General features: G+C 41.7%; 1 protein-coding gene across 6 annotated transcripts in view; it reads left to right on the top strand.

The window, feature by feature from the left end:
• The first annotated feature begins 4,770 nt into the window (after nt 1–4,770).
• The window catches only part of vps13c (vacuolar protein sorting 13 homolog C), a 63,676-nt gene continuing 54,927 nt past the window's right edge, over nt 4,771–13,519 (top strand). For 4 of the 6 annotated variants that reach the window (XM_065952599.1, XM_065952597.1, XM_065952598.1 and 1 more), the window contains exons 1-4: nt 4,771–4,963; nt 11,230–11,273; nt 11,403–11,445; nt 12,791–12,886. In XM_065952599.1, coding sequence (XP_065808671.1) covers nt 4,864–4,963; nt 11,230–11,273; nt 11,403–11,445; nt 12,791–12,886 — 283 coding nt within the window. In that variant the 5' untranslated portion in view covers nt 4,771–4,863. Of the gene's footprint in view, nt 4,964–11,229; nt 11,274–11,402; nt 11,446–12,790; nt 12,887–13,470; nt 13,504–13,519 lie in introns of all 6 variants that reach the window. The other 2 variants (XM_065952596.1, XM_065952593.1) reach the window with 1 other exon arrangement.

Below are 13,519 nucleotides of genomic sequence, written 5' to 3'. Positions count from 1 at the left end.
TCAAGAGTCTAACAAAACACACTAGAACACAGAGATACATGAGGATAATAAATGACAAAATAGAATAGAAAACACTGAAGACGAAACTAGGAAACACACAAGGGAAAAACCAGCAACACTAGGGAACATAAACACACAAGGGAAATAAGCAACACTGGGATAAAACAGGGAAACTCAAAACCAAATCATGACACTATTGTATTTATTTATAAAAAAAAATAGAGCCAAAGAAAATTAGAAAAACCTTGACATTGGTGTCCAGTTGTGTTTGTTTACATGTGTTTTGTTTGTGTCAGGATATTTCAGACGGAGGGATTTCATTGAAATTGTTTTTCCACCGTAAATAAACAATGTTTTTAGACCTGTCGTCTCACTGATGATCCAGCTCTCTGTGTGTTTGATTGAATATCCGTTTATTGTTTCCAGATAATTCTGGAAATGTTCTTTAACGGGCTGATGACCTGAAGAGACCGTCCACTTCATGTTTCTGTGTATAGGAACAATCAGGCGAACTGCTGCCACACACTAACAGCATTTATAGCCTAAGCAGTGCTTGCCCATAGAGGAGCCTTTTCATCATCTGTGTGTTGTCGAGAAATGATCTTCTCTGCGTGTTTGATTGGAGAACATTTGATTAGTATTAAGACCTCATTAATCTCTTCTATCTTCTTGTCGTCCCACTCAAAGTGATTCTCTGAACTGTGACCCGCTGATGACATCAGAGCTGCACTCAGCAGGTGTACGCTGATTACAGTCCATCGGCAGGAAATGTTCTTAATAAAAACATGTTAGACCTCTTCATCAACAACAACTGTCGTGCGCTTCAGCTCGAGCCGTTACTGAGGCAACACTGTGGGATGTTACCGGTGAGACGTGGAAGTCAGAGTGGAGATTCATCACCTCCTCACGCACAAAAACAAACGCTGCTCTTTTTCAGAAAAGCCTGTCCCAGACAATACACTGTAAAAAACATGCACGTCTTAGTGATGTCACCCATTGGTTTGGACTTGACTTGTCCAAACCAATGGATTGTATATTTCTTTTCTAGTCCTCTGACTACTTAAAGTGTTTTTACACCGCAGGTCACACCTACACATTCACACACTGATGGTAGAGGCTGCTGTGTAAAGTGTCCATCAATTCATACAAATTCATACACCATCGATGAAGGCTCTGACACACCAAGCAGATGGCAAAGAACTAGTGGCGATGAGGGCCGACTGTGGCGTCGCCTCACATCTTGGCCAAAAAGTTGCACTTGAACACACCACAGAGACTACAGCCGACGGCCAACCACCTCGTACGTTCTGCTTCTCCATGCCAGCAGGTGGCGGTAGTCCGTTGTTATGATACGAGAAGACCATTTTCACACCACTCTCGTGCAACACTTGTAATATAGGTAGCGTACTAATGGAGAATAATGTCTGATAAAAAGTAGAAAATGGCGTTGGCGTTGTCAGCCCTTGGTTTTTTTAGTGGAAAAAGAAAAAAAGAGGCGGAGGAGACAAATAAGGAGAAACCGCACTAATGGGTGAAAGCATGGATACTACAGCGGCATGCTCAAGGGGTTTTCCTGAACCTGTGAGGAGAGCTGGAGATAAATGAAACCTCAGAACAGCCAATCAGAGTGATTCATCTCACCGACCGCCGAAGCAGATTCAGCATGTTGAATCGGCCAAATAAAAGGCAGACGGGGGCCGACGGGTAGCGATGGAGCCGGACGACCACTCACTGACGGTCCAACTAGGACCGACGGCCGACGATTTCCTTGGTGTGTCACGGAGCTTAACACTGTGCTAAATGTACTGTAAAAATGCAGAGGTGATATTGTACCTGCACACTAATTCAACTGGACTTAAAAGCAGTAAAAAAAGGTAAATTGGTGTGCGGGTATCTGCTCTGCAACTAAACAATAAATACATCTAAATAAATAACATTTCCTCTAGTATCCATGCACCCAGGTGTAACCAGGTGTAATGCCCTGTACGCCCCAGTCTCAGAATATTCACCTTTGGTCTTTTACGTTAAGTCACATACAGAAAATCTGCCAAAAAGGGACACCCATGAGTTTCCTCGTTCATTACTGAACAGCTCATTTAGCAGACACCTCAAACAAACATACCCTGTCATAGATATGTATTTATGTATGTCTGATCCGTTCTGATAACTGAATGGACCCATTTTGTCTGTGACGTCTCGAATGATGAAAGAAAGTTAACAAGTTGTGAAGAGTTTGATCTGAGAATCGACTGATCAGTTTGGATCTGTGGGAAGGCAGAAGAGGTAATTCTGCACATTTGTAGACGAGTGTAATTTACCTTTTTCACTCATGTACCAAAACAACAACTGGCCTGAATGAATGAAAAATGCTACTCTGTTGTGAAACACAAAGTAACTGTTCAGAGATTTGAACTTCATGTTTTGAACCAAATAAGTCTCATTTGAGAATTGAGCCTAACTAAATGAGAGAAACTGTAATATGGGACCTAATGGGGATTCACTAGTGCGTGTAGCCGCCCTCAAGTGGACACTCAAGGAACTGCAGCTTTTGCACTTCTGCAGTGATTTCAGTTTTCAACACTGGAGGGCGCTGTTTCACACAAACCAACAAGAAGAGGTCTGAAAAAATGTAATGATGCATTTTGAACACTACAAGCATTACACTGAATTCATTCTTGATCTATCAACACTTTGTCGACTCTTTGTTATACAGACTGTGTTTACCGAGATCTTTAACACAGTATATGATCTTCAATGTTTCACCCCTGAACCACACAGACATTTCAAACTTCAGCTCTAACATGTCACTGTTAGAGAAAACTGTAAACTATTTCAAAACGGTCTTACACATTTTAAAGATGGCTAAAAGATTTGACTCTGGGTGTGTTCTAGGTTTGTAATCAAGACCACATTAACTGAGACATTAACTGGGATCAAGAACAAGACAAGACCAAGGGTGAGTTTCTGGTGGAGGATATCTGGGATGTGGGTGTTGAACGCAAAGCTGAAGTCCACAAACAGGATCCTGGCGTATAGTTCCCCAGGGAGTCGAGGTGATTCAGGATGTAGTTCAGTCCCATGTTGACTGCAGCATCCAGAGACAAGACTGGGTCTGGGCCTCAGGCCGGCGTCAGGAAACTGTCAGCAAGTCTCAGACGGATAATGGGGACACATACCTGCAATACATGAGCAGCGTATTTTTCCTTTAATATGTGTAGAGTTGTTGTCCAACAAAAGCATGATGCAGAAATATAAAGAACTGCAGTGACACAATATTAAAACACATTTTATCCAGAGCTCGGTGTAGACCTGGCGCTATACAAATAAAAAATGATGGATGGATTATTGCAGACTCAGTGGGTCAGTCTCCTATAGAGGAAGGTTTTATGCAGCTCTTCAGGAAGGCTTTATAAGTGATGTTGTCTAAGTTTGAAAGGTTTGAAATATAAAAAAAGCAACCTTCATGGAGAGAGTTCAAACAAATGTTCCCCTATAGGGAGACAGTTGAGTGATCCCTGCATAGATAAATATACATTATCAGGGACAATTTCTGTTGCACACACAGTCCTACAGATCACACACACACATCATGTTCTGCATCATTGCAGAGCTTCTATAAACTCTGAACGTGACCTTGTAGCTCTGGTACCCTCTAGGGGTCACATGGACACACTGCTGCACAGCAATGTGTGATAGAAATAGAAAAAGACACTACAGCATCAACTATTGTGATTAAATAACACATTTGATATAATCTGCTCTGCATTATATTAGAAACCTTTTACCTTTTGATGCACTTAAATTGAATTTTAAAGGGGACATATTATGAAAAATCCACTAGGACAGTGTTTTTGAACATATATTTGGGTAACCTGAGTGTCTACTGACCCACAAAATGTGAAATAAACCCATCTAGTCCTTTGTTTGTGGTCTACATAAGTCTTACAACACAGAGAAAAATGCTCTGTTTTAAATGTGCTCTCCTTGTGAGGTCAAAGTGGGATTCTGGTAAATTCCCTCCACTCTCCTGGTATCTCCACTCATGGACTCCACCCCCAGACTAGAACAAAACTTTTGAGCAGGTCCACCATTTTTGTTCCCGCTAGCGAAGGAGTGATGTCTACCAGGAAAACTCAGAGATTTAAAGAGACACACACACCAAAACGGAGCGTTCTGAAAGAGCTGGATTATACAGGGTCACAAACCTCCTCTGGTGCTTGATTCATGTTATATTTTGACCAAAGCACAGCACAGATGTTTCATTTAGACCACAGGGGGACTGTTTGAGAAGCTGGAAAAGGGGTTTAATATGTCCTCTTTAATTATTTTCATCACTATATTTGCGCAGATTTCCCCTTTGTTGTTTTACTTCCTTTTATACATTTATATTTTAATGAGAAACACTGATTTCTTTTATAAATTCTGTCTAATATTTGTTGTTTCTGGGTTCTGAAACTTCATTTGTTGAAACCTGTGTATAAAGATTTCCTGTTTGAGATTCCTAATAGAGGAAAAAGAGGACAGGGACATTTAAGAACAAGTCTGTAACATAATACCTGCACACTTCAGTATCTGTTAATTCTTATACCTATATACGGATTAAAGATAATAAATGCAAATACAGCCCCTCCCGTAATGACTCACCGTCACCTGACTTACAGAATCGATGCTCTCTCTCTCTCTCACACTTCACTTTCCCCACTGTCATCACACAGACATCACCAATCGATCCCCGTACACCACATGATTCCAGAGAGAGTCGATCGTTCGTGTACTCTGTATCACATCAACTGATCGGGGGACTCAGGTGCAGCAGGCTCTCTCGGAGACCCTCACACAGGGTCGGACCCGGAGCTTTCAGTCATGGTCTTCGAGTCTCTGGTCAGCGACCTGCTCAATAGGTTCATCGGAGACTATGTGGAGAATCTGGACAAGTCCCAGCTCAAGATCGGGATCTGGGGAGGTAAGCTCAGCAGCTAGCTGGCTAGCAGCTAACGCGATGACGTACGGAGACGTTCCAAACTCCGTAAAGAAATACACCACTTTAGAAGAATCTGCGTTTTAAACACATTTAATCACGCAGTTTCAAATGTTTTAAGACGACATCTTTAAGAGTTGGGTGAACCCTACAAGTCGGCTGTAAATACACAACCTAATCGTTGATGTCACGATTCCAATTTGTCTTTAATTAACGCCTCGTCAGCTGTCAATTCAACATCTCCGTCTAAACAGTGCCAGGCGTTAGCGGAAGAGAGTGTCTTTGTTGTGGTCATGAATCTGAGGTTTTGTGAGTCAGAACTGTTGCTAAGGCTTAACATGTCAGCCGAAGTGAAAATCGGCTGATAGTACACAAGCCATTGTTGTGTGTTGTTGTTTTATCCTCACGGTTAATTCATAGTAGACTGGCAGGTGTCTGCACCTTTCTGCGCTCTGTCCAGGTTGTGTGTGTGTGTGTGTGTGTGTGTGTGTGTGTGTGTGTGTGTGTGTGTGTGTGTGTGTGTGTGTGTGTGTGTGTGTGTGTGTGTGTGTGTGTGTGTGTGTGTGTGTGTGTGTGTGTGTGTGTGTGTGTGTGTGTGTGTGTGTGTGTGTGTGTGTGTGTGTCCCACTGCAACTCTGCTGCTAATCTGACTGACTGGTAAATAGGCTTAATTCAGTTAGCTGAAAGTCCAAAACATGCTGCTTATCAGCTCAAAACACACAGACACACACACACACACACACACACACACACACACACACACACACACACTGTCTGTCCCGTAGAGTTAACACAGTTATCCTCTGTGTGAATGGAGACCTTTTATTTGACTTTATTATGGGAGTTCAGAAAGAAAGCACGTGATGGTCCTGACCTGAAGGAGGGTAAAACATGAAACGAGGTTAACGAGAACATTTTGCTCTCCGTCACACATTCACAGGACTTCTTCTGCTCTGATGTTTATGTTACTACTACATCAAGTGAACCGCAAAGTCCACCACTCCTCTCGGCCTGCAGTGAAAAAAAAAAAAAAAAAAGCAGTGTTTCTGATCATAAACCAGAGAGTCACATGCGCTCCCCTTCCTCTTGTTTCCTGCAGCTCTGGATAAAGTTTAATTCCAGCTATTGTTCTGAAATAGTCATCTGATAATAACGCTCTGGATTAACTCTGAAAAGCTTTGAGAAAGAAGCAAGAAAACAGTCGAAATACAGCGATGATTCAGTTTATCATGATATAAATCAGAGACTAGAAAACATCCTCGTTAAAGGCTGAATATTGTAAGAATATGACTTCAATCACTCGATCTGGTATAAGATTAATTTCATAAACACTTCTGATGCTGCCTTTTAGATAACCACGGTAGTGTAATCTGCACCTGCTGATTCTTCATATCTGCTCACAGGTGTCCGTCACGCATGTAGGTGTCAGATCGTCATACTAGAGAGAGAGAGAGAGAGAGAGAGAGAGAGAGAGAGAGGAATCCAAAAAAACAGGTTCAGCCAATCGTGCGACTGAGGAATAATAACCTGCAGGTGTTGGAGCGGGTGGAAACCAGCAGATCCTGATCGCTGTTATTGCTACGAGGCAGACTAAACATCCGCAGATGATTGATCGACTCATCAATTACACTGCTGATTAGGATTCATCCCACATTGTTTATTGAGTCTTGTCTTGTTGTTTTTCACTCGTGGCCGTCGACCTGCTGCCTCTAGGAAAACTGAGCAATCACATAATATCAGAATCAGAGTCTGCATCAGTGTTATCTCCAGACGCTTTACAAAAAGAGCATAATATTAGATAATATGCAGGAAGGATTTCTCCTCCTTTGTATTCCTCTCGTTCCTGTTGTCCACACTTCCTCACCGCTGAGGTCGGAGCAGGCCGTGCATGAATGAGGACGGCGGTGGTTGTGGGGACGACACAGTCCGATGGCGGTGTCTGGGCGTCAGGGACATCGGGTGGTAGAAGTGCAAGATCACCTCGCTGAAGGTTGTGGGAGCTCTGTGTTAGATGATGAAAGTAACAAAAACCTTTAGGGATGAAATCAGTGGTTCGCGACCCTTGTTTGGCTCGTGTCCTCGGCTCACTTTGACATCTCAAAACTCTGGCTTTCATTCGATTCAGATACTCTGTACAGATACTGATTCCTACATTTGAATCATAATTAATAGTGTTATTGTTGGTATTATGTGTAAGGCTACACAAATCAGTCAGCACGCTCATTGAAAGAGCAGAAAATATGAATAAATAAAAATGCATACAAATAATTTAAAAAGAAATGCATTTGAACTGCTTCCTTTTTTGTTTTTAATCAGATGATGCAACAACATGACAAACAAAACAAGAGACACTGAGACAAAACGGGAGTAAGACTATGAAGACAACAACACAGAAAGTGATACAGACACACTTGATACGAGATGAAACAGTTTGGTTCACACTCATTTCATTTCTGTGTGATAGATCCTTACAGGTTTATTGTGAAGGATACGGGAGCCACTTCCTGTTCGTTTGTGCTGGCTGCACATACAAACAGGAAGTCTGAAGCTGCCAGATTATGATTCTACAGAAGCTGCTTTGACACAGATAAATGAAAACAGGAAGTTAGAAAAAAGAAAAAAAGTGGTAACACTAGATTTGTGAAAGGTCTCACACATTGGACTCCTCTCTCTCTCTCTCTCTCTCTCTCTCTCTCTCTCTCTCGCTCTCTCTCTCTCTCTCTCGCTCACCCAGCAGACCGCTCGTGTGAAACCCAAAACCAGATACATTTATTACAAACCGCCATCGTATTCTAAAGTTAACCCGTCTGCAAACTCAATTCACAGAGTTCCCCATGTGTTAGGAATGTTTCTGAAAGGCAGAATTCAGAGAGTTTCAGGAAGGATTGTGGTTTTGTGTTGAGCTGCTCTGGAGTCAAACTGGTTACATCTCCTTTTGGACCCTGACCTGCAAAGTCTCTGAAACTTTTTATATAATGAAAAAACAACAAATAACAAACACTGTGCACTTAAAACAAAGTGTACATAAACGGATCTACAGTCGCCTTCTATCAACTTCAAGTCAAAGCTGAAACCTTTGCATGGTGGCTCTCATAGATCGCCGTTATCAGAGACTAATATGCAAAGTGTGGTTACACAGTTCAACAGCGCCATAAATAAACAAATATTACAGAGTGCACACCGGCTCTATCTCACAGTCTGTATGTCTATCTGCTCTTTTCATAATTTACATAATACCTGTTTTTGTTCTTCTATTGTTTTTTCATTGCAGATAAGAAGAAAAAAACATTAAGAACACTTTTTAAACTACAAAAAACTAAAAGCAAACTTCAAAACACATCGCACTAAAGAACGGCATGATGAATCAGAAAAAAAACCTTTATTTACAGCACCCATCTTAAAGTAAATTGTCTACAATGAAGGTGACACTCGAGTCCCGCTGGCTGTGATGTTTTCCGAGCCGTATCTACAGCGTGTTGACATGGAGTGTGAGGCTACGAGCTAACTAAAGGGCGCTAGCATTAGCATGCTAACACAACAATGCAGCTCGAGTTGTTTTGGTTTCATGCGGGTGCTCAAGGGCGACATCTGCTGGATCAAAAAGTCGCATACTCTTCCTTTGAAGTAAGAAGGTGTGACTTTTTGATCCTGTAGACGTCGTCCTTGAGCACCCGCATGAAACCAAAACAAACTGCTGTTTGGTCACACCTCGCGCTCACAGGGAGGTTGTCGGTTGTTGTTGTCGACTCTGACAACAACACAGCCAGCGGGACTCGAGCTTCTCTCTCATTGTAGACAGTCATGACTCAGAGACACATTTACACAGGAGAGACTTGTTCTCTGATATATTTATGTGTAAAATGTTGCACATTCTGCCTGACTTGTCTTAGAGGTGGAGCAGGACGAAGCTGCTGCTGCTTTTTTTAAATGTCTGACGTAAAATGTGCGGAAAGAAACTGGAATACCTGTGAAAATATCAAAACATTCCAGTATATGACGTTAGACACACAAACTACATGTAATATAAAAGATTGAGAAGCTGAACCAGTGGCTTTAAAAGATTTATGTCGAAGAAGACTTGAATGATTAAAAGTCAAGTCAGCATTGTTGCATATTGATTCAGGGTTCATTGTGACGAGAGTAGTTCGACCTGCACCTGTTGAAATCACCGCAGCCTCCTCATACCTGCTCACATGTTTCCGTCACACATGTCGGTGTCAGACAGTCATACGTGAGGGAATCCAAACAAACAGGTTCCACTAACTGAGAGATGTTGAAACTGCGGTTATAAAAATAACCTGAAGATGGAACAACCCAGTCCTGAGGGATCTATAGAAACATGATTAACCCGCATGAAATACATTGGAAAGGGTCATCATAATAAACATTTAACAATAAATTAGGGAAGTAGTATATATTTTTTAACAAGGGAATCCAGGTGTTTCCTCTGGAGGGGGTCTGGGCTCAGCTGAAGAGATGGGGTGAGAAGCGAGCTCAGACTTTCATGGGAAACTCGGATTAGAGCCGCTACTCCTTTGCATCAAAAGGATCCAGTGAAGGTGCTTCAGCCATCTAATTAGGATGTTTGGATGCCTCTTTTGGGAGGTCTTCTGGGGTCATCCAACCGGGAGGAGACCCCGGGGTAGATCCAGATCTCACTGGAGGGATTATATATCCCTTCTGGTCTGGGAACGCCTTCGGGATCCCCCAAGAGGAGCTGGAAATTGTTGCTCGGGAGAAGGACCTCTTGGGCAACTTTCTTAGCCTGCTGCCACCGTGACCCAGCCTCAGATAAGGAGAACATAATAAATGGATGGATGGTTGGATCAACGAGGAAAACCTCATGCAGTTTAAATAATCTCATTTACAGGACTGTCCTGGCCAAGACAAGCAGCAGCAGCACATTTAAACACAGAACAATTATAGACGTAGATCAACATATCCTGAAGTCACAGAGCAGATAAGTCATATTTAGAGCATCTATAACCCAATGCATCGACCCCAAGGACTTTAATCTACTTTTAAAAAGATTTGAAGAAGACGCAGATCATCCTGCAGGAGACTCCAGGCTGCAGCAGCAGCGTATCTGAAACCTGAAACTCCTTGTCTTCATTTCAAGACGCACTCTGATGATATAAAGTAAAGACTTTGAGGCATTGAGAAGATGCATGCATCACTGTAATGGATCTGACTCGTCCACTCTGTGCCGATGACTTTATGAGCTGTTAAACGTACTCACTCATTCTTTGTGATTCAAATATTAACTGTAGAAGTCACCGAGAACTTTGAGGAAATTCACACATGCTACTTCTGCTAAACTAACATCACATCAGATATCAAGTGAAAAGAGGTCTTTACATCAATGCGATCCTTTGCTCTCTAGTCGAGCACGGCCGAGGTCATGTCCCCGAGGATCCAGTGATCCTGTGCCTGCTGGTAAGTGATGCAGCTTACTGTGCTGTCTCCTGAGAGAAGAACAACCCACGCTTCAGGGGGAATGACATCATCATCATCCTTCGAGGTCGCACACACAAAGCAAACAGCACAAAAACAACAAGGTCATCTGCTTTCCCCTCACCTGAAGGGCCTCAAGCAACAGGAGATTTCTCTGAGTGTCGAGCTCGATCTGCAGCATTCTCCACTTGTCAGAGAATGAAGCCCCTGAGTGTTTCAATCACAAAGTGTGGGGTTTGGGCACACTTGGCCCGGTCTAATTATAGCATACAAGGTATAGAAACATAAATACAGATATATAATTATGTGAAAAAATCCTTGTGTTGCAACCAAGCGGAAACCTCCGGTCTTGAAGAATGAAGTCGATGCGGAAGTGCAAAATCCTGCAGTTCATCGAGTGTCCACTTGCACCAGGAACACTGGAAGTCACATACACACAACAGGCAAAAAAAAGCAGCTTTTACAGCATAAATTAACACGTTCACAGCCTGGTACAAAAAACGAAATAGGTCTGATTAGGCACACAGGGGGGTGCATTTTTTTTTTAAAAGGCTCCGATATGATTTCATGAACAATACAAGTTATCCATAGTTAGGTGTGTAGCTGCCATGATTGACAGGTGGGCGTGATCTAACGCTTCATCAAGAGGGCTTAAAACCCGCCTCAGCAGACAGAAGGAGTTAAATAAACGCTCTTCCTTCATGTGTGCACAAACTTCAAGCCCCAGTTGGGCCCCCCCAGTCCAAAAAGTCTGTCCACGCCCCCTGATGATGTCTTTCTCTTCTGTGTCTCTGCAGGAAATGTCGTGCTTGAGAACCTGAAGGTGAAGGAGAACGCTTTGGTAAGTCTCAGGTTGTGATTCTGATACATGTGCTGTGTGTCTGAAGGCTGAATGTGCATGACAGGGACTGAAACATGCTTTAATAAACTCATTGTGTCAGTTTTTATAACGAGCGATTGTGTGTTTCAGAGCGAGTTTAATGTGCCGTTCAAAGTGAAGGCCGGACAGATTGGTGAGTTCTTCCTGAAATCACAACAACAAAATCCATTTTAAATAAGCCCGAGATAAAACAGCAATAACAGAAATAAAACATAAATCATACACATGCTAGTTAACGATGAGATAAAACCCAAGACAGGAATGACAGAGGGTGAAAAATGATCATGAATTTAGCAACAATAGATAAACAATAGATGACTTCAAACTCAGGCTGTAAGCGTTTAATCATGACGTGATTAAGGTCCAAAATTAATGCATCAATAATTTCGATTGCATTCATCACCTTTTTCCCTTTTGGCATGCCGTAGATAAGCCCCCTTAGCGTTTTCCCGCAGCCAGAGTGATGGAAATAATGGATACGGCTGCATCTTTAAATGTCTCATTTCATTTAAAAAAATCTCTCAGACAGCTGACGAGTCAAAAGGTGATATCCACCTAATGACATCACACACATCACATTCCTTTTTGCTGTTTTCATTTAGTTTTCTATCCTTAAAGAAATCCTTTAACCGTGGTTAAGGCAATGTTGTATCTTTTCATCTACCTGAAAACCCTTAATTCTTTCAAAATAAAAGCAGGTTCCTATCCAGACAGGAAGTAAAAACAACCTTATTTCAAGAAAGTAAAAATCCAGATTAAAAACTGATCAAAATGTGTTTGAAATGCAAAATGGGGGAATTTCAAACATGCATATGAAAATTAGATTAATTGTGATTAAAAAAAATAAATAAAAAAGTTTAGTAGCCCTTCTTAAAGATCAGTCCATAAACACTTAATGTGAGAAATATCAATTACATTTCAAAAATAAATCTTAAGATGTTAGTAATAACCATTAAACAAAAGGAAAGACAGTGAGGATAAAATCTGAATAAAAAAGAAGAAAACAAACAAAATAGACAAACGAAGAACACCAGGAAACTTTCTGTCTTTACTGCTTGAAATCTCTAAAACCTGTGCAGTGGGGACTTAAAAAAATCAAACAAGCTTAAAGTCATCTCAGGCACATGGGAAGGCACAATCAAAAAAGAAAAAATCCACTTCCTGTGTGAGTATTTGCTGACTATTACTGTATTTGAGGCAAACAAAGAGGGATGGCATCTTCGTAGATCTTTATGTTTCCATCTTTTAAAAGGTACGCCTTCCAAGACACTCAAATATCTAAACGATTATACCAACGCTTCAATCTTAGCCAAATATCTCCCTTGAAGAAATAACAACAAATAGATAAATGACCCAAAGTTTAATTCTCTGATTATACAAAAACAATGTCTGTATCTTCAACCCAACTTACCATCTCACCTGACAAACAAACCACACACAGCATCCATGCACATATCTGTCCGTCTTTGGGTTTGCAGGTAAGCTGACGTTGAAGATTCCCTGGAAGAATCTCTACAATGACGCTGTGGTCGCCACGTTGGAAGGGCTGTACCTGCTGGTTGTTCCTGGAGCCAGTAAGTGATGGTTTCTCTACCTCCATCGTGTCTCAGTTAAACAGAATGTGTCAGAGTTAGGCCCCAGACCAGTAAGAGCGATGACGGCTCACAAACTCAAACCAAAGAAATGTGCAAATTTTGAAACAACTGTAGGAAACCTCCCTAAAGGGGCACCATCTAACAGCACTCACTCCCTGCTAAGCGTTGCTGTGAAAACCAAAGTTTGTCAATTAAAGCCAACAAAGAACAGGGAAGAAGTGTCAGGACACTGGCAGACATGATGGTCATGAACGATGGTTGGACCGCCCCCGAACTGATTTTTGCAGAGGACCCCAACAGACTCCAGAATCTCCACTGCTTTTAAAGCTCTTATAAAGTCCTTTTGAGTGTTATAACATGCCAAGCATCAAATTAAAATCTGCATTTTACCTCTTATAGTAGTTAGTTAACACATTTCCTGAATTGTCCCTAGTTTTATAAACTTTCAAATGAACACATTTTCATATTGGCTGGTTTGGTCTGGAGGCGGAGCTTGTACATATTGAGTGATAAAGTCATAAATTCTGAAAGAGGAGTTCTCAGTTGCTGTATATGTGTTCCAGTTGGATCTAAGCTGGATATGTGTCCATTTAACGGTAAGACGTTGAAGAC

The sequence above is a fragment of the Labrus bergylta genome, chromosome 3 (assembly GCF_963930695.1).
Source record: "Labrus bergylta chromosome 3, fLabBer1.1, whole genome shotgun sequence".
Lineage (NCBI taxonomy): Eukaryota > Metazoa > Chordata > Actinopteri > Labriformes > Labridae > Labrus > Labrus bergylta.
This window is presented reverse-complemented; position numbering and strand designations above follow the sequence as displayed.